The sequence below is a fragment of the Euprymna scolopes genome, chromosome 17 (genome assembly GCF_053919585.1).
Source record: "Euprymna scolopes isolate OS-2025 chromosome 17, ASM5391958v1, whole genome shotgun sequence".
NCBI classification, from domain to species: Eukaryota; Metazoa; Mollusca; class Cephalopoda; order Sepiida; family Sepiolidae; genus Euprymna; species Euprymna scolopes.
Genome location: NC_136498.1, coordinates 50,606,433 through 50,631,678, shown reverse-complemented (window position 1 = coordinate 50,631,678; position 25,246 = coordinate 50,606,433). Strand labels below are relative to the sequence as shown.

The window sequence follows — 25,246 nt, the reverse complement described above, 5'->3', positions numbered from 1 at the left end:
TTAACATTTGATTTTGACCTTGAAAAATAGTGTGCACCATCCCTAGGTTTGAGACCATCATCATGTCTCAATAAGTCTCCTGTGCGTCATGAGTAAGTTGCTAGAATCTGTGTTAAATACAGAAGTAATCAACCATCTCAACAAAAATAACCTTCTTACTGACACTCAATATGGTTTCCGTTCTGCTAGATCTACAGCAGATGTGCTTACAGTTATATTGCATAGGATTAGCAAATCTCTCGATGGTGGCAATCTTTCTAGGGCAATTGCTCTTGACATATCTAAAGCCTTTGATAGGGTATGGCATAAAGGTTTACTTCATAAGATCGCTAGCTATGGTATAGCTGGAAAAGTCTTCTCAATTATTAAATCATTTCTTTCTGATAGGTTCATAAGAGTAGTAGTTGAGGGGCAAAAATCAGAAGCTCACAGTATTAATGCCGGTGTCCCTCAGGGGTCCATCCTGGGCCCAACTCTTTTCCTGATCTACATTAATGATCTTCCAAATCACATCCTTACATCATTTGTAGACATTTATGCTGACGACACTACCATTTATGGTAGCACATCTAAGACAGTAAACGACCAAGTTCTCTCCAATTCTCTCTCCTCTGATCTTGAGCACGTAGTACAATGGGGAAAGGAGTGGCTGGTTACTTTTAATGCACCTAAAACCAAGCTTCTCTCTTTACATCATCAACATTCTGATCCACATCTGGCATCAATTGAAATGAATGGCTCTCGTCTTCAGGAGGCCTCAAGTTTTGACAAGCTCCTGGGCTTGACCATTACTCCTGATCTTAAATGGAACACGTACATCAAATCTGTTGCCAAGGCCGCTGGAAAAATGGTGGGATCTTTCTATCGATCCGGTAAATATCTCACTGCTGATGCAATTCTCTATCTATATAAGAGCCAGGTACGTCCAAGGATGGAATACTGTTGCCACATATGGGCAGGAGCTGCTAGAAAGGACTTGTCCTGCCTTGATAGAGTTCAAAATAGACTTCGTAGCCTCGTAGGAGATGTCCTTTTCTCCTCCTTGCAACCTCTATCTCACAGAAGAGATGTTGCGAGTTTGTCTCTGATGTATCGTTATTTTCATGGAAAGTGTTCGACTGAGCTTCAATCTATGGTCCCCCCTCGCCAAACTTTCACAAGAAACACTCGTCTAGCTGTAAACACTATCAATAATTCCTCCCACTCTTTATCTGTGCCTAAACCTAAACGTAGATTCCATGAACAAAGCTTCTTTCTTAGAACTGCACGCCTGTGGAATTGTCTTCCGTTTTCCTGCTTTCCGGCTGACTACAATATGGTTGTGTTCAAGTCTAACGTAAATAAGTTCTTGATGAGCCGTTCCATATAAATTATCAAATTTACCAAATTTTCATTACTAATGATTACTATATTGTCCAATTTCTACTGTACACTCTTTAACCCTTATCCTTGAAATGTGGTGATGCCTATGTAAAAAAAAAAAAAAAAAAAAAATGTCAGGTATGGTCGTGATCGGTTCAGTTGTTTGGGCTGTAGGAGAGTTGTACACACACACACACACACACACACACACACACACACACACACACACACACACACACACACACATACACACGAGTGCTACTACTTTAAGGAAAACTGTATTTTTCTTCTGGATTTATATGGTTTTCTGATGAGTTGTTTGGTCAATCTATACCATTCAATGAAACACGTGTAAGACGTACCATACAACCAATAAAATAATATGAATGTTATATAAATATGATTTCGATATTGTTTACTAACGATACATATATATATATATATATATATATATATAATAACAATTAAAGCCCCCCCTCTTTGGGTTGAACACTTTGTAAATATATTTTCCCCCCGATGCCTTTTAAAAGCGATTAAGCGAAGCCCACTATTAATTTGTTTGTAAACAAGCTGATGGGTCGAGCACTGTGCGACAGGAGGGTGTGGATTTAATACACACTCTACGAGAAATATTTACGGCACTGATTCGTAGCCGAACGGTGAGAGCTGCCGACTGTCAATGCGACGGTTGTAGGTTCAATCCACGGCTGGGGAAAGGTGTTTGTCTAGCCACACCGATGAGTTGTGATAAAACGAAACAGTACTGTATGTCTATGACTATATATATATATATATATATATATAATTATTTTCTACTATAATAATTAAATACCTACAGACACTAGTGTTTCATCCTTTCGGGAATCTTCAGTGCAGGGTGTCACGATTACTACCAGTCGAACGATTCGAACTCCGCAACACGAGACATCTCTGGCTCGATTAGCGGAGACCGTATCCATTCGGCTACCATTAACCGCTTGAAATAACATTGAATTTTAAACATCTTAATTTTAAGTGTTCATTTACGTCAGGCAGACAGTGATCTAATCGTTATACGATGATCTAGGCATAAGAGCTAAATTGACCGACTTTTTAATTCAACTGAAAGTGCTCAACGATAAGAAACGAATTTCTTAAAGGGGCTGTCATAATTATTTTCTACTATAATAATTAAATACCTACAGACACTCTGTCTTTGCTGTATGCTAGGTACAACAAAATACTGACCTTAACATTTCATCCTTTCGGGAATCTTCAGTGCAGGGTGTCACGATTACTACCAGTCGAACGATTCGAACCCCGCAACACGAAATATCTCTGGCTCGATTAGCGGAGACCGTATCCATTCGGCTACCATTAACCGCTTGAAATAACATTGAATTTTAAACATATAAAATGAGAAATGAGAATTTGAAGTTAAATAATAAAAGATTTATTAACTCATCAGATCAATAAGGAAAACGAAAAAGAAAGAACCTCTTTAGGCCATAACATTTCAAAGCTAAATGCATCTCATCAGAAGAGGAGAACAAGCCGGATTTATAAATATAGAAAAAGTCTGGCTTGAGGACATTAACATAGAAATGAGAAAGAATATATGCTTATAGCAGTTGAGAGTGTAAGTAGAAATAAGATAACAGAAAAAAAAACATATATGGGAGAATAGGAAATACATAAAGAGAGATTAATAGAGAAATACAAAAACATGTATAAAATAATAAGCAGTGGAAAAAATATATATAAATACTGACGGGAGTGGGGGCGCCCAGTTTTGCCCGGTCGTAAGTTACGCTTAAATATGATATTTTAATTTCTCCAGATTTTGTATATTTTATTATAGAGTCGTGATTTCAAAAGTAAAAAAGAAGTACTTGGGTGCCATCAGCTAGAAAGCAAAACTGCAGCATTTTAAGTATCAATGTGACACGCTTATGAACTGATAAAAAATTAAAAATTTTTAATTAAAAATTAAGAATAAACGTACATGTACAACGTGAATGTACAAAATGTTTTTTTTTTTTACATAGGCATCACCACTTATCAAGGCCAAGAGGCCACTCAAGGATAAGGGTTAAAGAGTGTACAGTAGACATTGGACAATATAGTAATCATTAGTAATGAAATTTTGGTGAATTTGATAACTTAATGTATAAAGATGTTTTCAATTTCGACCCATTTTTCACCTCTTAAAAACAGTTTTAAGCAGCTAAAGACCCATAAAAAATGGCCCATAAAATATCCAATCATTTGAGGCCCCTAGCGCCGCTTTGCGACTTTTAGTTTAGGAGGAGATAGAGTTTGAAAATATGAAGACAGACAGAAGGACACACAGACAAACAGATCGCCTTTTATAGATTAGATATATAAAAAATGATAGTATCAAGACAAAAGTAGTTCAAACTTTAGAGGGTTAGCCAATTAAAATCCATGAAAAACAATCCAGAGGATATTAACCCCATGGTAAGGAGTCCATCTTAGAAGTTTCTTTACTTGTAAAATTAAAAAAAAAAAAATAACTTTGTTGGAAAACTCCTTTGCTTAGAAATCAGTTTCTCTTATATGCATTAGTTTGCTTCCAAAAATGTATGCTAGTCCTAATATTATTGCAGGGATCATAAGTTGTTTACTATGAAAAATTGTTTCGGAGATTTAAAAACAAAACAGTATTCTATACCATAGCATCCCAGCAGTGTTGATCTAACACCACCTCCCTCAAAAAGCAATAACAAAAACGTTCCTGATATCGGATCTTGTTTTTGTGCTATTTTAATTTTTTTCTAACTCAAATATATATATATATATATATATATATATATATATATATATATATACTATAATAATTATTAAATACCTACAGACAGTAGTATTTCATCCTTTCAGGAATCATCAGTACAGGGTGTCACAATTAACACCGGTTGATAGATTCGAACCCGGCAACAGAAGCCATCTCTGACTGCATTAGGCCACCTTAACTGTGAGAAATGCTGTTGATATTTAAACATTTATTTTTTTAAAATGCTTTTTTAACATCTGTCAGAGTGATCTAATCATTATATGATGATCTGCGCATAAGAGCTAAATTGACCGACTTTTTATTTCACCTGAAAATTCTCAACGATAAGAAACGAGTTTCTTAAAAGGGCTGACATAGTTATTTACTATAATAATTATTAAATAAATTATTATTATATATATATATATATAATGTGTGTGTAATACTGCCATATCTAACATGTATTATTAAAAAATAGAACAACTATTGGATTACTGAAAAATGTTATAAGAATATTAATTTTTCCTTGAAACAGTTATTTAAAAATATATACTATTGTAACAAAGCTGGTGACACTCGGAGCAGGAACAACCGCATAAAAATATGCAAATGACCAAGCAAGCTGCACAAAGTGACGTCACAGTAGAGACAAAAGGATGTTAGGCGAGAGAAGCAGAGCATTTACAGAAGTGGTGTTACGAGAGAAGCACATGTTCGAGACGTGTGAGTGACGTCAGAGCAGAGATGAAAAGTCACACGCGTCCGGAGAAGGAGAAATGTACTGTTTTAAATATTCAGAAAAAAAAAATGCATTATTGGAAATTGTTTGTTTAAAACTGAAAAACGAATTCCTCCCTTTTCTCTGCTTCTCTGATATAACAACTACCTTATACTATATTTACTATGATTCCATTTCAATTTGATGAAAACCGGTTTCCTTTTTTGTTGCAGACCGTCTACTAGTTGGCCAGTTGTGTACAATTTCCAAGAGTGATAGGAGCCTTCTATCATGTCTGAAAGTGACACAATATTCAACAAGCAAGATCAGAGATGCGCCACTGTACAACTCATGCTCTCTACCGATCCAAGTTATGACAACAGGAATCCAGCGCCCTCAAAACGCAAATCTGGATGGTTTAATGCTTGAGGGCAGAGCTCAACAAAGTTTCCGACCACGGTTATGGTCTTTGGTGCGGTTTCAAGTGAGGGCCACATAAAGCCACCTCACATCTTTGAAAGTCAACACGAAAGTGTACCTAGATGTGCTGAAAAATGTGGTAATCCCCTGGTGCAATCAGGTGGGCGCCAGCAGAACTTGGCCAAAGTCCAAAGAGACCCAAGCTTAGCTTCAGAAGTAGTGCTACAACTTTGTACTGTTCTCTCACTGGACCCCCTCCTCCACGAACTGAACCTACTGGACTACTTTGTGTGGTCATGCATCGAGAGCATCACCAACATGACCTCCCACAACACCAAAGCCGGCCTGATCACCACCATTCGCTGAGCTCCTGCCAGCACTTGTGGAAAAGGCATGCTCCCAGTTCCAGGCCTGTATTGAGGCGGTGATTAAGGCTGAAGGCAGCTACATTAAATAGATGTCAGCTCTACTTCATAATGAAGTTACCTGAATTGATTTTTTTCAATAAAAGTCTTAAAATAAAACTGTAGTGTTCTTTCCTTTAGGGTGACAATTTTATCATTCCACCCTGCATAGCATAAATCTAAAATCATCATTTGCTGACTTTACTGATTCCTCATCATTTCGCAAAGTTCGCCACTTAAAATGCTTTAAATCGTAATTCAAAATAGACATTTAATTTATAACTTTGTTGTAAACCTGACACGAAATCGTTCTCATTTATTCAAATAGATAGCCAATAACATTTTGTTAATTTTTATATGAATTTATCTCCTGAATCTGATTGTACGGAAAGAAAAAGAGAAAGAAATCAATTCGCCTTTTCACTTACAATTTAGAAATATGTCTTAAGTGTTTAAAAAAAACCTCTAAAAAAGAACCATTTCAACACAAGAATTAAAACGACTTAAATAATCGTTTTAATTCTTGTATTGAAATGGTTCTTTTTTAGAGGTTTTTTTAAACACTTAAGACATATTTCTAAATTGTAAGTGAAATATATTAAAACAATCAATGAATTAAAAATTAACAATAACAAATAATAGTTAATTAATAAAATGTCCTTTTTCAAAACGAATATGCAAATTAGTTAATCTAGCGATTGATATCGTATATGCATGAATAGTATTTAAAAACAAAAAAAGGTGATACATCTACTCTGTAAGGTTAAATCAGTGCGAAAAATGGCCCAACATTTGTATTTATAAATCTAGATTTTTGGTGGTTATTATATGATTAAGAAGCACCAAAAGTTACTATAAATCATTTTATTCAAAAAACGAAAATCATTTTATACATATAAATTACTTTATCTAAAAAAAGAAAATCACTTTATGTTATTATATATTACAGGGTAATGTACACAGCCGGGCGATCTCAGTTATTACCAGAATTCCTATCCATGATTCACACAGAGAGAAAAACTCCAATTCCTGCATTGCTTCTTACGGTAAGTATTTTTTTGCCAATAAACACATACAACTCATCCCCCCCCCCACTTTTTTTTTTTTGTTATGGGGTTATTTAAGCCATTTTTCACGTGTTTTTTGGGGGGTGGGTGGGTTAATTTTCAGATTTTTTAAAGAAGTTTTTCTGTTTTCTTTTTCGCGTTTTCTTTTTTTGTTTTTCCCATTTTTACATTTAACATCGTTCGTTTGCCTTACGTTAGTTTTTTGGTGTTTTTTTCGATTTTTTTAAGTTTTAAAATATTTACTTTGCTTATTCTTATGTTTTGATTAACACCCCGCCCGAGCACACACACTTCTAAACACCAGGGCAACGCTGGGTACCCCCCGCTAGTCTATAATATAAATCTCACCTGTCTGTTTAAATGTACGTATTATGTATGTATGTATGTTTGTATGTTTGCCTAAAACTTTTGACAAAGGCGACGGATTTTCACAATATCGGTATCGTTTTGAAGCTCTACCCTTTGGACAACAAATATCGAAAATTTGGTGAAAAACATCCATTCTTTCTCCCTGACTTGGGCACTTTTCTACATTTCTGGCCAGAAACGGATTACAAAGATTTCTCAAATCTCAATACCCTGTAAGCCAGATTTCGAGTCTGTAGACTGAAAATTGACAGTTATTGTGTAGGGAAATGTACACACACACACACACACACACACACACACACACACACACACACACACACACACACACACACACACTTGCTTTTATAGATATATAGATACTAAGTTCGTTAACCATGTCTTTCTCCTTTTATATTTTTATCCATTTTCAACAATTATTACATTTTAACTCTCAATGTGGTGTAGTGTTATAATTTCTTAAACATTCTTTTTATATGGGCTCACACACATTAGACATTAGTTAACTATCTAATTAAGGACTAGCAGGATCCATGTACCAGCGTTGCCCGGTGGAAGTATGACACAAAGCATGAACAGAATCTGGAAAGGATGCTCCTCGAAAACAAATAAAACTATGGTTGCTATTGGGGCCCACTGAAAATAGCGGGCACTGGCAGCTGTGGCCCAAATGGAACCATCTGGATTCCATTGTCGGGTATTATCTGGCAGTGGCATCTAGTAGAAGTCATGGTGGTGATTATTATCACTATTGATTACTCTTTGGTTTCCTACAAGTTCGATAGTTATCATTTTATTATGTATAGAAATAAATTGGTGGACACAGCAAACAGATCTTAGAGGACATTTTTCTCTTAGTTATTATAGCATTATTGGCAGTCTGTCTCATGCCATGTCCATAAATAGACTGGTCTCAAACCACTGTTTCTTTGTCAACCTTGATATCTAGGATGTTTCTTTGTTTTACTCTAGTTTGACCTTTTTTTAAAGTCACATGACATCACTTCCTGTTTATTTCCCAAACTTTGTTTCATTTCAACCTGTAGTTATTTTATCCTTTGTTAAGATTAATGCAAGCTTATGTAATTACTATCCAACATATGGTCATCCATTATGAAATTGTGGACCTTGGCATATTTTTAAGAGGGGGACCATCATCTATATGTTATCCAAACAATAATCTATCCTACAGTTGTATATAATAATTAATTTGCCTTTTCTTTTATTCCCGTGTTTTGTCTTTCTCTTTGCAGACTTTAATATCATCGATAATCATTTGGTTCAACGACATCACCACAATTATCGGCTCTTATTCACAGATCAACAACGTCGGTTACATGCTGGCAATTGTTGGACTCTTCCGTCTGAGAAAATTACCCAAATACAGAGACAATAATGAATTATGGGTCAGTATGATTACTTTTTAAAAATTTCTATTTCACCTCAAACAAGACACAGTGCCACTTGGATGTAGGGCTACTATTTGGAACATAATTTGTAGGGACACTATGTAGGGAGTTGAGCAGCAAGATGTCTGTTCACATTACACTTGCACTTCTGTGTGTCAATACAGTCAGGGAAGCAGGAGTCTGGGAGGGAATTCCAAAGTCTAGTGGTTCAAAGGAAGAAACTATTAAAGTAAAAGGCACAAGGATGGGACAGATATTAGAGTTTGGTTGACAGAGTGAGACCTATCAGGTTGGTGATTCTTTTCTGAACTCTGTCTAGGAGAAAAAAAAAACTAGTAGCAGATGCACCAACAATACTCCATACATGGACTCTACAGTTATTACATCTCTGTTAAAAAAAATGATGTAAGAAATAATTATGCTTCACCAGGGTTCACATGAAGAATCATATACGCACTAACAAAACTTTTTCTAAATTTTCACCATTACAGAATTCACGTTTCTTTCGCCCAACACTTTTTAAAAAGAATCGTTTCGCTTTCATTTCGATACAACCATAAGTACAATGAAAATCTCCGTTAGGTTTGTCAAAATTGGAAATATTTTCAAATTTTCACCAGCTTTCAGATAATAGCTCCATTGCCTTGTGGGCGTCTTTGGAAAAGTAAATCTGGAAAAAGTTTGATGAGCGGATGGTGAAGCATAACAACACCTTTCCGGCAACTCGTACAGCTGTGCTGGCTCCGATCATATTGACCTGCCTTTTCATCTGACTTTGTCTACAATGCTGAGAGAGGGACCCTGGTAAATGGACAAACCTAGATCTCCTTATCACTCGCCTAGACCTGCATCCAAAGAACTAATTCCAGCTTCAAACAGTATAACGACAGCAGATGCTGCATTGCACCAGACTGGATGCAGAATGTCATTGCCTTATTAGACAGAAGGTTGCCGTCATGAACTAACGTTTGAATCAGTGAAGTAAAACAAAGAAAATAAGAAAAAGGGTAAGAAAGCTAAAAAAAAAAGTTTTTTTTTAAAAAAAAAGAGGAAAAGAAAAATAAATAAGTTGAAATAGAAAGAAGAAAGAAAAAAAGGAAATAGATGTGTTTTCTCAATCTCTCCAAATACATTAAAGATTGTTGCTAAAAACCTGGCAAGATAGTGTCATATTTTTTTTTCGGGGAGGGGGGGGCTTTTTTTTCTGATTATCATCTTTAAAGTGAGTTGTTTTTGTGTGTGTGTGTTTTGACTTGCCATTCTGCTCTTAAACACTTTTCTTCCTTTTATTTTGTTTTGGAATACTGTGTCGATTTTTTTTTTTTTTTAATGAATATTTGATTGCCTCTAAAAATAAGGCAAATGAACTAAAGATATTTTTCGTTATGGCTTGCAAAACATGCATAAGGCTGTATTGAGCATGCATAGATAGCCTAAGAATTTAATTTCCAAAATTTCATACTTTGTTTTATCTTTGTCCTCTAACGGTTTCCGTTATCTCTTCTGGACGTATAACTTGTTGCAAGTGGCATTGTTACTGGAAAAAGATAAGGAATTAGTAGAAATTCAAACAAGGAAATACACACGTGGGAACGGTAGAAATAATAATTTATTTTATTTTTGTTTTTATTGAAAACAAGCAATGAAACATGGGATTTTGTGTAGAAAGGGAGATAATAAGAAAGACAAAAGTTATCGAACTTCAAACGTATAAGTATTAACCGAAGTACAAAATAAACAGATGCAATTAACTAGTGTCAAAACTATTTAGTCAGTAAGTCATTTAATAACCTGCAATCAATGCATCAACTTGCTCTCCTGATATATATATATATATATATATATATATATATATATATATATATATATATATATATATATATATATATATATATATAATTGATGGTGTATGAAGCATAAAACGATGATAATTTGTAATTATTTTTTATTTTGATATTTTGATTTAGAGCACTGGTCTTTGTTTATTTTGTCTTCTTCCAATTAATATATAGGTGGAAAAAAAGTGAAAATCTCTTGTAGAAAGAGATCTGCTGAATTAATATTGCAATTCCAAGGGAAATAACTCCGGTTAAGTTTCACATAACATTATGAAACCAAATATGCATTTATTCAGGTTTTTCATTCAAGAAAAATAAACAAATATATAGGCAATAATGTAATTATTTTACACTTATTCTTAACCTAGTCTATGTCTTCCTCCAAAAATGACAAAAGATAAAATGCTTTGCGAGTATTCTCTACATTAACAGTCATAGAATCATGTCATTTTTCATACATAAATTTCTGGTGATCAAATGAAAAAGAAAAAACACTGACTTATTGTAAAGCGGAGGATTTCGTCCTGAATTCATTTAAAACGGCGAGGGTTATCTGACTTGCTATTAACTTTCTTACTTCCACCTCACACTTGAAATTGTTTTGTTTGGAAGCTAGAAAAAGGTACTTGTTTTATTTGCCAAGTCTTGTGTGATGGGATGGCAGAGCATATATTTATTTATTTATTTTTTTTTTTACTCTTTTTCATCCCAAACAATGTATATTGCTACTTGAAACGTAAGGGGCTACTATTTGGGATCACGTTTATAATGGACTACGTGAGGAGTTGAGCAGCAAGCTGTATTTTCACATTAAACTTAAACTTTTTCAGTATAGTATAGGCAGGGAAGCAGGAAACAAAGAGGGAATTCCAAAGTCTAACATCCCAAGGGAAGAAGCTATTAGAATAGGAGACTTTCCAGCATCTAGGGACCTCAACAGTGAAAGGGTGGGATTTTGCTGCTTGTCAAGTTAGTTGGGGGTATGTATGTTGAGAGGGCACAAGTACTCTGAGTTCATCAGAGCATATTCCATGAAAATACTTGTAAAACAGGCACAAGGATGTGACATTGGGGTGATGGGACAGAGGTTAAAGCTTGGCTGATAGTGCAAAACCTATGATTAGGTTGACAAGAAAGTTCTTGCAGATTTTTAATTTTGATTTCAAATGATGTATTTTGAATAAGTTTTAATTATAATACCTTTACTTTATATATCATTTTTTGCTCTATTTAATCGTTTAAGTTACAATCGTTTGTGTCTTTTTTTTAAGCGTTAAATATGAGATGGAAAAAAGTAAATAAATTCACACAATTTTCTTATTTAAATTCAAGCTAGGCTGAAAAGCTGCTGAAGCAGCTTGCGATATCAATGAAACGTTTGGCCCAGTAACCACTATTAAATGCATAGTACAAAGGTGGTTTAAGAAATTTTGTAGCAGCAACAAGAGTCTTGAAGATGATGAATGTAATGGTCGGCCATTGATGTTGAGAATATGACCTTCACCTTCACCGAGGTGCGCGACTTGACACACAAAAAAAAACACAGCCTCTTAATCACCTGCTAACGCATGCGTCACTGTAACGTCCGATGACAACAACAACAACAACCTTCTCACTCGACCTGCCTTTTATACCACTATCTCTATCCCTCCTCTTGCGCATGCACCTATAGATTCCTGACAACCTCGAGACTTCCGCTTATAAAAACCCAAGTTTTATTGTCGTGCATGCCTATACAAGGCACAAACACGTGGGCGTTTGTTTCGTTGGTAAGTACTACAGAGAACTATCAGTTAAGAGCCTTAGTCGAAACCAATCTATGCACAACTGCTTGAGAACTTGCTTCTGAATTAGATGTAAAGTTTACAACAATTTCCAAGAGAGATTAGTGGTAAATGCACCAGCTTCGATGTGGCAACAATACTCCATGAGAAAATTGTGGCTTTGTAAAGATATAGAACGCTATCTTGTGCAAGTAATTTTCTGGCATGGTAGAGGGAATCCACCTTATTTGCAGCTGCCTTGGCAATGTTCTAAATGTATTTGTTCCAATTCATGTTGCCTGCGAATGTTAGATGGAAGAATCTGAAAAATGAGCTCTCAGTGTTATTTGTTATGGCAACTGATGGTGGAATTGGTTTTTGTAGTTGAAGTTAAAGCTTAGTTTTAGTAGCAGTAAATGTTACCAACCATTTACGGCTCAATTCCACTATAGAACTTGAGTGCCTATGAGACTCTATCCCCGAGTAACTTAAGTCTCTCTGTGCAGAGGTTTGTCAGGACAACCTGGCAGGAGGATATTTTTCTCTACAAATAAACCCTGACTAAATATTCAAAATTACATAATATTCGTAGCCCAAATAAGATCTCATCGGTATGACTAACCCACACTGGCTTTTACGAGGAATAATGCACCTTGATGTTACCTCAAGTAACAGCACAGAGTTGAATACTCCACCAGACTAGATGAATTCTTTTTCTGAAATCCAATAAGACCAAGAAACCGCGAGAAAAACATACTATAACATAACATGGTCAATTGGGGAGAAGAAAATTGTTCTTTACTTCTTTACTAGTTCAGTGTTTGATAAGTAAAGGAGAACTATCATGGAATATTCGAATATCTATGTATTTAGTATTGAGATCAAGTGTTAGACCACAAGAAAGAGTCCTCTTGATTTCTGAGAACTTCACCTGAAATAAAATTAAATGAAAATCGTTTTCTATGGTTTCGGCTATTGTTTTGGATATGTTTACATTTATTTTCCCCTCATGTCTATGAAAGACCTTGTGCTTTATTGTAGAGTGAAGGATTGTAAGATGAAAATGAGATTGGCCACTTGAAAACAAACGATCTCTGTTGCAATCATTTTCTAACTGCCAAGTCCTTTTGGTGAAACATTGAAATCCAAGTGTGTAATAAAGGAAATTTCATAGACCAAGGGAGATCACTCTTGTTGACGAAATAATAGCCAAACAATAATGCAAGTTCAGTTAAGTAAATATTTCAGTCAATATCGTCATTATTATGAAAGTCAAGAGAGATAGAGTCAAACCACAACCGTCGTGAATAGAATGCCGTTTCATGAAAACTCACATGACCTGCAAACGTCACAGAATAAAGTACAGTGGCTGCAATACAGACTATTCCGAATGTTAGCCATTTTCGGGACTCTTTGTTATAATAGCAAAATTCGAAATATTGAATTTCAAGTAAAACCAATGATATCTACTTAATTGTCATGTCACAGTAATGAACATATTCAAAAATTACGAAAGGTAGAAAATTAATTATCAATAAAAGTAGCTTTTGACGATAATGAGCAAAAATTGAGTTTTGCTTAAAATAAAAAGGAAATGGAGAGTTTGAATTGTAACAAGGAAGGCAATTATTTCCTTAAAACTTTGAAAATCTTAGGCCAATTTAGCAAAACTTAATTTTCTCTGATTGTCATCAAAAACTAATTCATATGTGGCTTTAATTACATTAAAAATGCATCCATTTTAAAAATACTTTTTTTTAAATGAAACTTATTTTACAATTCATTTTTTTTTTCTTGCAAACATCGTGTTAAATTATTTTTCTTTTAACATTTTATTATTTCCTTATAAGGATTTTAAAAAGTTAGATTTTAAGTCAGAAATTTCTTTTTTCTTTAGTTTTAAAAATTGGCAAACAAATAATTTTTGCATGAAAGTCTTTGAGTTTGCTCTCGTGATAATAAATATGTTTTTGTAAAGAATCATTGATATCTTTTTAAAACATCTTCAGTTTTTGAAACAGAAATTGTAAACTTATTAATAGCCAAATTTTAACTTTGATCATGACTTCACTATACGAGTTTTAACTTTCTCACTTCTCTATTTTTTAATTCATTAAATTATGTTATAACTGTGTGTGTGTGTGTGTGTGTGCGTGTGTGTGTGTGTGCATAAAAAAGAATGTTTCAAGTTTATTATTTCTGTTAGGCTATTAGTATAATAATTATTTATCTTTTTTAAAAAAACATTCATCGTTTGATTTCATTTTAATGAATTATTCATTGTTCCATTTCATGTAAAGAATGTTATTGTTCCATTTTAATTTATTTGTTTGTTTACTACCTAAATTCATAATTCAGTTTTTTTTTTCAATATTTAACTTTCTCCTTCTTTAAACATATATAATTTACAGCCATAATCTTGCTTTTAATTTATTATTGATTATGAATAAAGCTCAGTTTCAATATAAATGGAACCGTGAAATTTTCGTTTTTAAATTAATTTTTTTAGTCTTTAAAATCCATGAAGCAACGAAACATTTATTTATTTTTAATGCAGAAACACACAATTATCCTTTTGAAGTAATTCTTGGGCGCTTCTCCACTATCAGAACGAAATTTTGTAAATTGTAAAACCGAATTTCACATGAAAACAATGGTATCTACCTTGTATTTTTAAGATGATTATATCTGAAAATTACAAAAATCGATAAGGTAGAAAATTATTTATTAAAGAAAATAGAAAATAGAATTTGAAGAAAACAGGAGAGTTCAAAAAGGGAGGTAATTTTCCATTTCGATTTGGACAAGATGGCCGCAATTTTCCCACCTGCAAACATGATTAAATGATTTTTTAATAATTTAGTAATATTCAGGTAATTTCAACTTTATAATTTGGAAGCTAACGTTTTAATTTATTAGAATCGAGAAAAAAAATCAGTAGAAACTATTTTTATCTAAAAACTCCATTTATCGACTACAACATTTCGTTTTGATTAGTATAGAAACACCAATTTTTTTTTTTTATTGATATTAAATAAGTTTGACCTTAGTATAAATCATGTTCCTTATTTTTTATTTTTTTATTTTTTAATGCATTTTATTTTAGTTTTCTAATTCTTTTTGTAAAAAGCTGTTATTCATTATCAACAGTTTTGCAGGTCTTGCTTGCTTGTACTTCAAGCATGACATAATTTTTCAGTGACCAGGCCTGTTTTATGGTGGTCATAACAAATGCGACAAATGAATTATCTCTCTTGAATCTCATGATCACGGTATATATAATCCGTGTACAGCTAGAGGTTGAATTTATTTTCTAAAATAAAATGGCTGGGTGAATTTAGTAATTTTTTTTATGACCGGTATTTGTTTTCCATCAAAAGTAAGTACATTGTACAGATTTGTTACTATTTTGTTTTTAACATCTACATTCAATCTAGGTGGAACTTTGGAGAAGCATTGATTCTTTTAACAAAATAGAAATAAAATATCTAATTTTTATTCCGTTTTTATATGTCTGAATAAACAAATATGAAATTTCTAGGTGCTTTTGCTATTGCATAACTCATCACTGATCTAAGAGGGTCAGTTCATTTTACTACGAGATTTGTTCAATTTTTTTCATACTAGAATTTAAGACACTGAAACCAACACAACTTTGCGGAATTATAAGAAAAGAAAGATGCAACCATCTTTTTTTTAAATAAATAAATGAAATGATTTAGCAGAGCAGTCAACAAATGACTATTCAAAATAATTAAATATACAATTAATAAAAGCTACTGCAGCCAATAAAAGTTACCTTTATGCCTATCTGGTTCATTTTTTTGTGTTTTTAAGTAGTTTTTAATGCTCTTTTTTAATCTCAAAAATTAATTTTTACACAAGCGAATTTAAAACAATATGGTTGTAGTGAAGTAGAAAAAAAAAAGAAATTAAAAAAAATATATATAAGACACAGCTGTTCCTTCCAAAAGGTCAAGCTCTTCAACGTCCAAAAATAATTCACCGTCACAAAAAGAATTTGCCGTCACTTCTTCCAACCATCGTTTCACTCTCTGCGCTCTTCGCCCCTGCTTAAAAAAAAGTACCGTTTATATGCTGCCCATTTCTCCACTTATGCAAATTGACTATCAACCAGAGCCATCTAGTTTTCCATTTCTCCAAACAGCCAATTTGCAAAGGGGGACAACTCAAACCATACGCCCCCTTGATCTACACGATCATCACATGTCAACCCATCACGTAATCTAAGAAGCTAGCAAGAATGAAAGATTATTATCATAAAGGCAAAAGATGTCTATTAGCCTTAGTCTTAAAAGTTCAAGGATATATGTAGGAGGAAAACAGTCAACAGCAAGAGAGTTCCACAAGCTTGCGGTTCTTGGAAAGAAGCTATTGGAATAGATGTATTCACTGCAGTCGGTTGTTCAAAGTGTGTTTTCCAGTCTATATAATTTTTAACATCTACTTTTGTAACTGGTCTACAATGTATACACACTGATAGTGAGTAAAACACAACACAGTTGATCTATAAAATAATATGTTGATTTTATTTCACATGGACAAATCAGCTTTAGTTATTACTGGTGTTTTGGCATCTCTGAAATGCATGTGAGGGAGGTGTAGATGTTGGCGGTGAAGAAATGTGACAGACTTGCTTCTCTCTGACCAACTGCCCCACTTTCTCTTTATGACGATTTACATAAACATTCTTTTCCCATTGTTCCAATCCTTTGACCGATATCCTCTCACATATTTCTGGGTCAAATTATGCATTCCAATAGACGATGGTAGAAAGTCCTGCATTCCTCTCATGGAATCCATTTGCATATGTACAACCCATTGAATGGTTCTCTTGCTGGGGTCGCCTGCTAGCTGTATTACAATGATGTATCAAAATAACAAATTGATGGAGACTACTAAACCAACGAGCTGGAACAAAGGAAGCAGGGAATAGATCTGACAATTCAGAAGAACGCATGTCATAATAGTATTTATAGAAAAGACTGAGACTAGCAACATAACATCTGTGAGAGAGAGATTGCAGAGAAGAGGAAAGGGTGTGACCAGTCAAATTACATATACGTTTCTGCACATTACCAAAAGGGTTTCACTTGCTCAAATATGACAACAAGAATCCATATATATATATATGATGAAAATAATGGAAATAGTATTCCGACAAAATAGAGAAAATAAAAAAGGAACAAACCGTATTATGTGTTCACCAACGTTTCGTCTTTATTTCACCCAGAGGAAGTCTCGAAATAAAGACGAAACGTTGGTGAACATATAATACGGTTTGTTCCTTTTTTATTTTCTCTCTCTCTCTCTCTCTCTCTCTATATATATATATATATATATATGGTCTGATAGTAGATTTGTAGAGATAAAGAATAGCTTCAGGTGTGAGAAATTGTTTATAAGAAGCAGAAAGAGCAATGGATCTAATATATGAACTCCAAGAAAGATTTAATGAGAAAGAACCAAAGAGTCAATTTCTCCCCCAGGGCAGAGCCATCCATGAGAATCTGAAGAACTCTGAAGAACAGGGAATAGATCTGACAATTCAGAAGAACGGATGCCATAATAATATTTATAGAAAAGACTGAGACTGGCAACATCATGTCTGTGATAGAAATGTTGCAGAGAAGGATATGACCAATCAAATTACAGATACATTTCTGCACATTATCAAGAACCCAAGAATGGGACAGAGATTCAAAAGCCCAAATATGTACTCAACACATTCGTCTGATTCGTAGTAGATTTGTAGAGATAGAGAATAGCCCCAGCTTTAAGAAAGTGTTTAGAGCGATAGAGAGAACCGATGTCAAATGTTAATTTCCTTAGAAATATTCTCTGGTGGAGATGAGAATTGACTTTAATTATTCTTCTTCTTTTCTACAAGCCGAGATGCCCTCATCTTGAATTAAAAACAATAAATTATGTTTCTGATTTTTTTGAGATGAGGATTGATTATTCATATTATTTGGATTCTTAGGACTACTGTTTTCATCTTGAGTGTTATTTTCACAACGTTTCAATCGATGTAACCTCCAATCTTCTTCATGTGTATCTTGTCAGACAGGATTTCGAACGGAACCCTTTATTTAATCTACACGGGTAAGATGCTCTAGTTCCGACTGCCATAACTGGGTAGAAGTCCTAATACAATTGTATTTTGAGTGTCACCAGAAGAGTGTAACTTACGACTGAATTATAGCAAGTACTTTATCCACTATGCTATGGGGCCTTGCGAATTACTTACGACTTCTACCCAGTCATGACTGACAGAATTAGAGCAAGCTGCCCATGTAGATTAAATAAAAGGTTACGTTCGAAATTTCATGCAGATTCCCGAATGTGACAGAAAGATTCCCGAGTGTGATAGAAAGATTCTAGAGTTTGTCTTAAAGATTTGCGAGTTTGACAAGATACACCTGAAGAAGGTCAGAAATTACTTTCACTGAAACGTTGTGAAACTAACACTCAAGATGTGAACATTAGTTGGTAGAATCCAGAAAATACGAAAAAAAAAAAAAAAAATAAAACGAAAAAACAAGAAAGTTATAAAATGTTCACATGCGTTGGTCAATTACGTGTTTAACTATTTTATTTTATTGTTTCTGTTCTTATATTGAAAGTTTTTGTATTTCTACTTTTTTGTAGGTACCAACAATTTTTCCTGTGACATTCCTCATCTTGGGAATTCTTTTATTTTGTATGTCAATGATCAGCACTCCGATGATGACGTTTATTGCCATTGGAATTATGCTCGTTGGCCTCCCCATCTATTATGTCTTCCATGAACGACCCATTCGATATAAATGGGCAATTTTTATTGAAGGTAATTTTCTTTGATTTCGCGGCTAAATTCAAAGTACTCATCGAGCTACAACAACTGACAACTATTTCTCTCCCTTTCTATCTGTACCTAAAACTAAACAAAAATTCCACGAACAGAGTTTCTTTCATAGATATGTCCATCTGTGGAACACAATGCCGTGGGGCTACTTCCCAACTGACTATAACATAATCATTTTCAAGCCTAATGTAAACAAGTTCTTGCTCAGATGTCCTACTATGTAATTAAACTCTACCCAAGTTCCACCACTACTGATTATCATGATAAGTGATGATCCTCAGATGAAGAAGCCAATCCAGACAAGACGTGAAGCCACTTGATGTAAGAAGCTAACAAGAATGAAAGCTACATAATCCAAATCGAATAGAGACTTTGCTTTAATAATCCGTCCAACTAACACGCATAAACACTTACCCTAAAATGGCCTCCAGGCCTTGATAAGTGGTGACCTTGAAATGAATAAAAAAAGATCTGGTCTGATACTACACTTCATTTCCTCTGTCTTCAGTCAATGAAGTAATCAGTTTTATTTCTGTTCCAATCCAAAGTGCTTCTTAATGGGAAGTTGAATTTTTTACAGATTAGAAACTAACTTTGTAGTTAAATTTGCCCTCGTGGGGAGGCAAGTAAATAGAAACTTTGCCTTCTCACTCATTTATTGAGTCATTCTCCTCTCCTCTCTGTTTTGTTTCATCCTTCAGTCAGTCTCTACCTTGACTGCACTCAGTTGAAACCACTCACTAGCTTGACAGATCCTCATGAGGATAAAACATGGAAAATATTTTATAGCTTAATTGCCATACATATTTTCAACACTTACTATATATGTATATATCTACACACAGAGAGAGAAAGAGAGAGAGAGAGAGAAAGAGAGAGATGATAAGAGAGAAAGAAAAAAAGATAGGAATCTAAATTATGTGATATAATGACTGCCACGATTGTTTGAAGAACACCAAGCAAGAAATTGCCTGACACCATGTATTGCTGACTACACGCCTCCAAACTTAGACCTGCATAAGCTCAATAACCAATATTGAACAATGTTCTTTATAATCATAACAACTCATACATCTATATTTATTAATAAATACATATTGTTGTATATTGAAGGGGGCAGATCCCGGTAATTAGAGAAACAAAGTAACTAGGATTGAAAATAATATTTATTGAAGGAAAAGGCTAGAATCGAACCCAGTAATCAAAAGTTAAAAAGATTACATATTGCAATTTAGATACGATGATAGGAATTTATAACATGGTTCATTGTGTTAGCAATAACTATACAACTAATTGGGTCAGAGCAAATAGAATCGAACAATGTAAATTAAGGAATTTCCTTTATGTTGCCAAAAGCGTGTAGGAAACATATGTAATATATAAATACTCGTGAGGAGTCATTCACATGTCTGAGCACGTTCTGATGTCACAAAGAAAGATAGTTACAATATATTCAGTTAAGTTAGAGTCAATCAGTCAGGAGAGTCAAAAGAGTTCGGAGTTGACAGAGAGTCAGGAGAGTTGAGATAGCCGAAGCCCCTTTTGGAAGTGAATGAGAACGGAAGACAAGACACTGTAATTCTGCAAGGCATTGAATACCTAACCATTCTCATCCAGCTGGAATAAATATCATTAAGTTATAAGTAAGTCTTTGTCTTCGTTTGTCATCCACCTAAAGGTAATGTGCTTTGCTTATCGTATTTGTAAATGAGTATAATATGAAACACCCTTCGAAAGTGTTAACTGTCTGTCCCTATCATCAATAATGAATTCTCTACTCCGTGTTAAAAAGAACTGTCCACTATATCATTTCTTCACAATTATATCTCTCCTATTAATAATATGAAATCTCCAAGAATTGCGTCATTGTTGTCGCCATGTACACTGTTATATAAATATCTCATCCTCTGTTATATGTCGCATCCCTGTTATGTACACTCCACTATACAACACATATTTATTTCATTAGATATTACATATATTATTTCTGTGCCTCAGTACTTATTCATGACTTTGGTCTACAAATTGTAATTTTAGGCAAATTTGATACGTCAGCAATAAATGTGGAGGTGCGGAAACTAATAAAGTGAAACTGCAGCACAAACCCTAATGCAGGTTTAACCGGCTTCCTCTGAAGTAGGAAGTTCCATGTGGCAGTATGAAATCCACAAGCAGTCCCCAGTTGCATGTACATCCCCATTACGGGAGATAATGACGTTCGGCTTTAGCAATTCTTGCAAGAAGGTGTCGATGTACTCCTTACATACAGCGCCTAATATTCTCAAACTGGTCACCCATCTGGTATTCCCAAATTGGTCACCCATCTAGTAGTCGAGGCTCAACATTGCTTAACTTTGGTGATCTAGCGAGAACCAGTGTGTCAACATGATCATGTCGTATGTACTATAGTATGATATACAATATGTAAATATCTTATTAAATAAATAGATTAGATTCTCACCACAGCAATTGGGTATTATGGTAAATTTTTCTACCCCGAAAACGCATTACTCAATAATTCCTGAGCCTGTGATTTTATGTGATTTTAATTCTTATTGTAGTCTCCTCCTAGGATTATACATTGATTCTGATGCTCATCTGAAAAATTCAATAACTCTTTTGTAGAACAATTTGTCGTTTGTCTCAAAATACGTTTCAGTTTTCAGTTTTTTTATATCATTAAAGACAACCTCTTACCCTGGAGCCTTCTTTGAGGTGTGCAAGCAGTCATTAATCCTGGGGAACCAAATCTAGAGAATAGGGTGGCTTTCAAAACAATTAATGTGGCTTTGCTATTGTTGTGATCGATTTGTGTCACAACATATTTTCTGAGTGGAAGTGATAATCATAGTGAGAATGTGTGTGTATGTGTATGTGTGTGTGTGTGTGTGTGTGTGTGTGTGTGAGGCCAATCTCAACCTATATACTCAACGAACGTTTGATCTACGGACTTCCAAATTTGGTATATAGGGTATTTAGACATGTGGAAAACTTTTAATCAGTTTTCATTTTTTTTAAAAAAAAAGGACTGCTAAAGGGTCAAAGTTGAAAAATTGGCATGTGGGAATCATCGGATTTTTATCTGTTTGTCAACTGTTTCATGAATGCGCATGCATAAATCGTTTACGTGACAGATTCCTTATGTTAAGAATAAGTAGGTTTGAAAACACTTTTTAAAGAGTGTATCAAGCTGACCTAATGGTTATCGTACTTGTATCACTGGCTTTAGTTTCAATCTCAGCTCGAGTATTTTTTTTTTACTTACTAGAAGTGGATTGTTTGGAAAAAATATAATACTTGCGTGCACATGTCTTAGTTTCTGTATGAATTAAAATATAATATCTATGCGCATTTTACAACCAGATGACGCCAGGCAGCTTGCTAGTGCTAGATAATATTCATTGTCGATAGTTCATTCTGTTACAAAGATAACCTATGAACAAAATAGCTGGCACATTTCAAAATGCAAAGGTCAAAGCCTTACCTGCTGATGTTTGTGTCTTTTATTGCTATGGACGGCTTTTACATGCTGCTGTCCACTCAGCTTTATTTCTTTCTATTTATGCATTTATTTTTTTAATCTGAATATATGTGTGTATTGTTAATTGCTTATAAAATATGATATTTCTCACGTTTTGTGATTTCTTGTTCATCAAAGAGCTTTTTTCATTTCTTTTCAACAGATAAATTGGCGGATTTCTGTCGGTCGTTCTTGTTATGTGAATACAGTAAAAAGGAAACCATTTATTGAAGAAATGTCTGAGCATCCGATGTAGACAATGTCTTTTGGTCCTGCAAAAAAGAATGGATGCCGACTCCAAATTGGTGAAATGAATGGAAAGGAAATATAAATGACCTCTTCAGAATATCATCAAATATAATTATATATATATATATATATATATATATATATATACACTTGTGCCCGATATTATTCATACCCCCTCTTGAAAATTGAGTTTATTAGGTGTAACTTTGTAAGAATTTATTGTTTACGTCCATATTGATACATATTCTTAATAAACCTCTTCTGATCATTTTCGTCATTTTAAAATCTCGGGATACTTGTAATAAAAGAAATATACAGCTATTTATAAAATCTGCAATGTTCAAAAATAATCATACCCCCTTATTTTTTCAGTATTAATCGAGTTGCTGACTGTTTGTTTCCTGTTTGATTCTTATTTTGAATGCTTTTATACAACCTTTGATTAATTTCATTTCGTTTTTTGCATTTTTCAGAAATTAAAATGATATCAACTGAAAACCAAAAAAAGAATAAAAATTATTAGAATGGGGAAGAAAAAAGAGCTTAGTAATGATCTTAGGACTAAAATTGTGAATTCACATAAGGATGGTTTAGGTTACAAGTCAATTTCCAAGAAATTTGAGGTCCCTACAGCAACAGTACAGAGCATCATCAAAAAATTCCAGAGCCACCACACAACAAACAACTTGATTGGTAGAGGAAGGAAAAGGAAACTGTCTGCTAGAGCCACCAGGAATATTGTAAGAAGTGTTAATGCAAATCCAACCACCACTACTAAGGACATTTTAGAAAATCTGGAGTCTTCTGGCATAAAAATATCAAGGCAAACATTGCAAAGGACTCTGCATGAAAATGGTCTGAAAGGAAGAAGACCAAGAAGGACTCCATTGCACACCGGAAAACGCCTTGCAGCACGTCTAAAGTTTGCTAGGACCCATGTGAATTCTCCAGAGTCCGTTTTCTCAAGTATTTTGTGGACTGACGAAAAAAAAATTGAATTGTTTGGCCATATGGATGCTTCTTACGTTTGGAGGAAGAAAGGAGAAGCTTACAACCCAAAGAACACCATACCCACGGTGAAACATGGTGGTGGTAGCCTAATGTTTTGGGGTTCCGTTTCGGCTAGTGGTCCAGGTAGTTTGGTCAAGATAGATGGAACCATGAAGAAGGAGCAATATTTGGAGATACTCCAGGAAAACATTAGACAAGATGCGGAGAAGCTCCATTTAGGACCAAACTGGGTCCTTCAACAGGATAATGATCCAAAACATACTGCCAAAATAGTCAAGAAATGGTTTGAGGATAATCACATTAATGTTTTGGAATGGCCTAGCCAGAGTCCTGACCTGAACCCTATCGAAAACCTCTGGCACATATTGAAAACTGAGGTTAAAAAGCGGAAACCTAGAAATTTGAGGGATTAAGAGAACTACTGCATTGAAGAATGGTCAAAAATCAGTGTTGATGCTTGTAAAAACCTTGTTGATAAATATCCAAAACGGTTACAGGCAGTTATTAAGAATAAAGGGCATGCTATTGACTATTAGTAAGAGAGGTATGAATAATTTTGAACTAGTGCCATTATTGTTTTTCTTAGTATAATGCTTCAAACTTGCATTATTTATTTATTTGTTGAGTTTAAATTAAATGCTTATGCTTGATTTATTGTTTGAAATCCCTTTAATATTGTCTATCTTCTGGTTTGAGCAATATTCTTATAGAAATCTCAAAGATCCGAGGGGTATGAATAATATCGGGCACAAGTGTATATATATATATATATATATATATATATATATATATATATATTTTATTTTTTTTATTACATTTTCACCCCAAACAAGGCACATTGCCACTTTGGTGTAGGGGGCTACTATCAGGGGAAACATCTACTGGGGTACTATTTAGGGATTAGGGCAGCAAGATGTTGGTTCACGTTGCACTTGAACTTATGCATGTCAGTACAGTTGGGGAAGCAGTGGCCTGGAATGGAATTCCAAAGTCTAGCAGTTCTGGGGAAGAAACTACTGGAGTAGAAAGATCTTTTACATCTAGGGATCTCTACAGTGTGGGGGTGGGATTTTGCAGCTTGTCGGGTCTGTCGAGGGTGTTCACGTCATGGGGGCACAAGTGCTTGCAGTTCTTCAGAGCATTCACCATTATAATACTTGTAGAACAGGCAGAGGGATGCAACGTTTCGACGATGGGACAGAGGCTGAAGCTTAGATGCCAGTTTAGGGCCTATCAGATTTGCGACTCTCTTTTGAACCCTGTCAAGTGTTAATGTAGACATTGGTTACCTCCCTTGCTTCAGTTACATGGTTACCTCCCTTGCTTGTGGTGATATAAATAGGAGTCGGCCATCTTGGTTTAGTCAGTTCGTTCGTACAGTTTAGACAGACTACAAGTGTCTTAACAAATGGTAGCAGAGATATCCCTCTGTGTGCGACAAAACGAAAAAAAAAAAAAAAAAAATTTTTTTTTTTTGT

The 25,246-nt window shown here is 34.4% G+C and overlaps 1 protein-coding gene across 1 annotated transcript in view; it reads left to right on the top strand.

Annotated features, from left to right (window-relative positions):
• LOC145296752 (Y+L amino acid transporter 2-like) overlaps nt 1-23,064 on the top strand; it is a 185,083-nt gene extending 162,019 nt beyond the window's left edge. The window contains exons 9-12 of the mRNA XM_080142789.1: nt 6,627-6,723; nt 8,364-8,516; nt 18,793-18,970; nt 22,672-23,064. Of these exons, the coding sequence (XP_079998915.1) occupies nt 6,627-6,723; nt 8,364-8,516; nt 18,793-18,970; nt 22,672-22,739 (496 nt within the window). The 3' untranslated portion in view covers nt 22,740-23,064. The remainder of the gene's footprint in view (nt 1-6,626; nt 6,724-8,363; nt 8,517-18,792; nt 18,971-22,671) is intronic.
• The last annotated feature ends 2,182 nt before the right edge of the window (nt 23,065-25,246 follow it).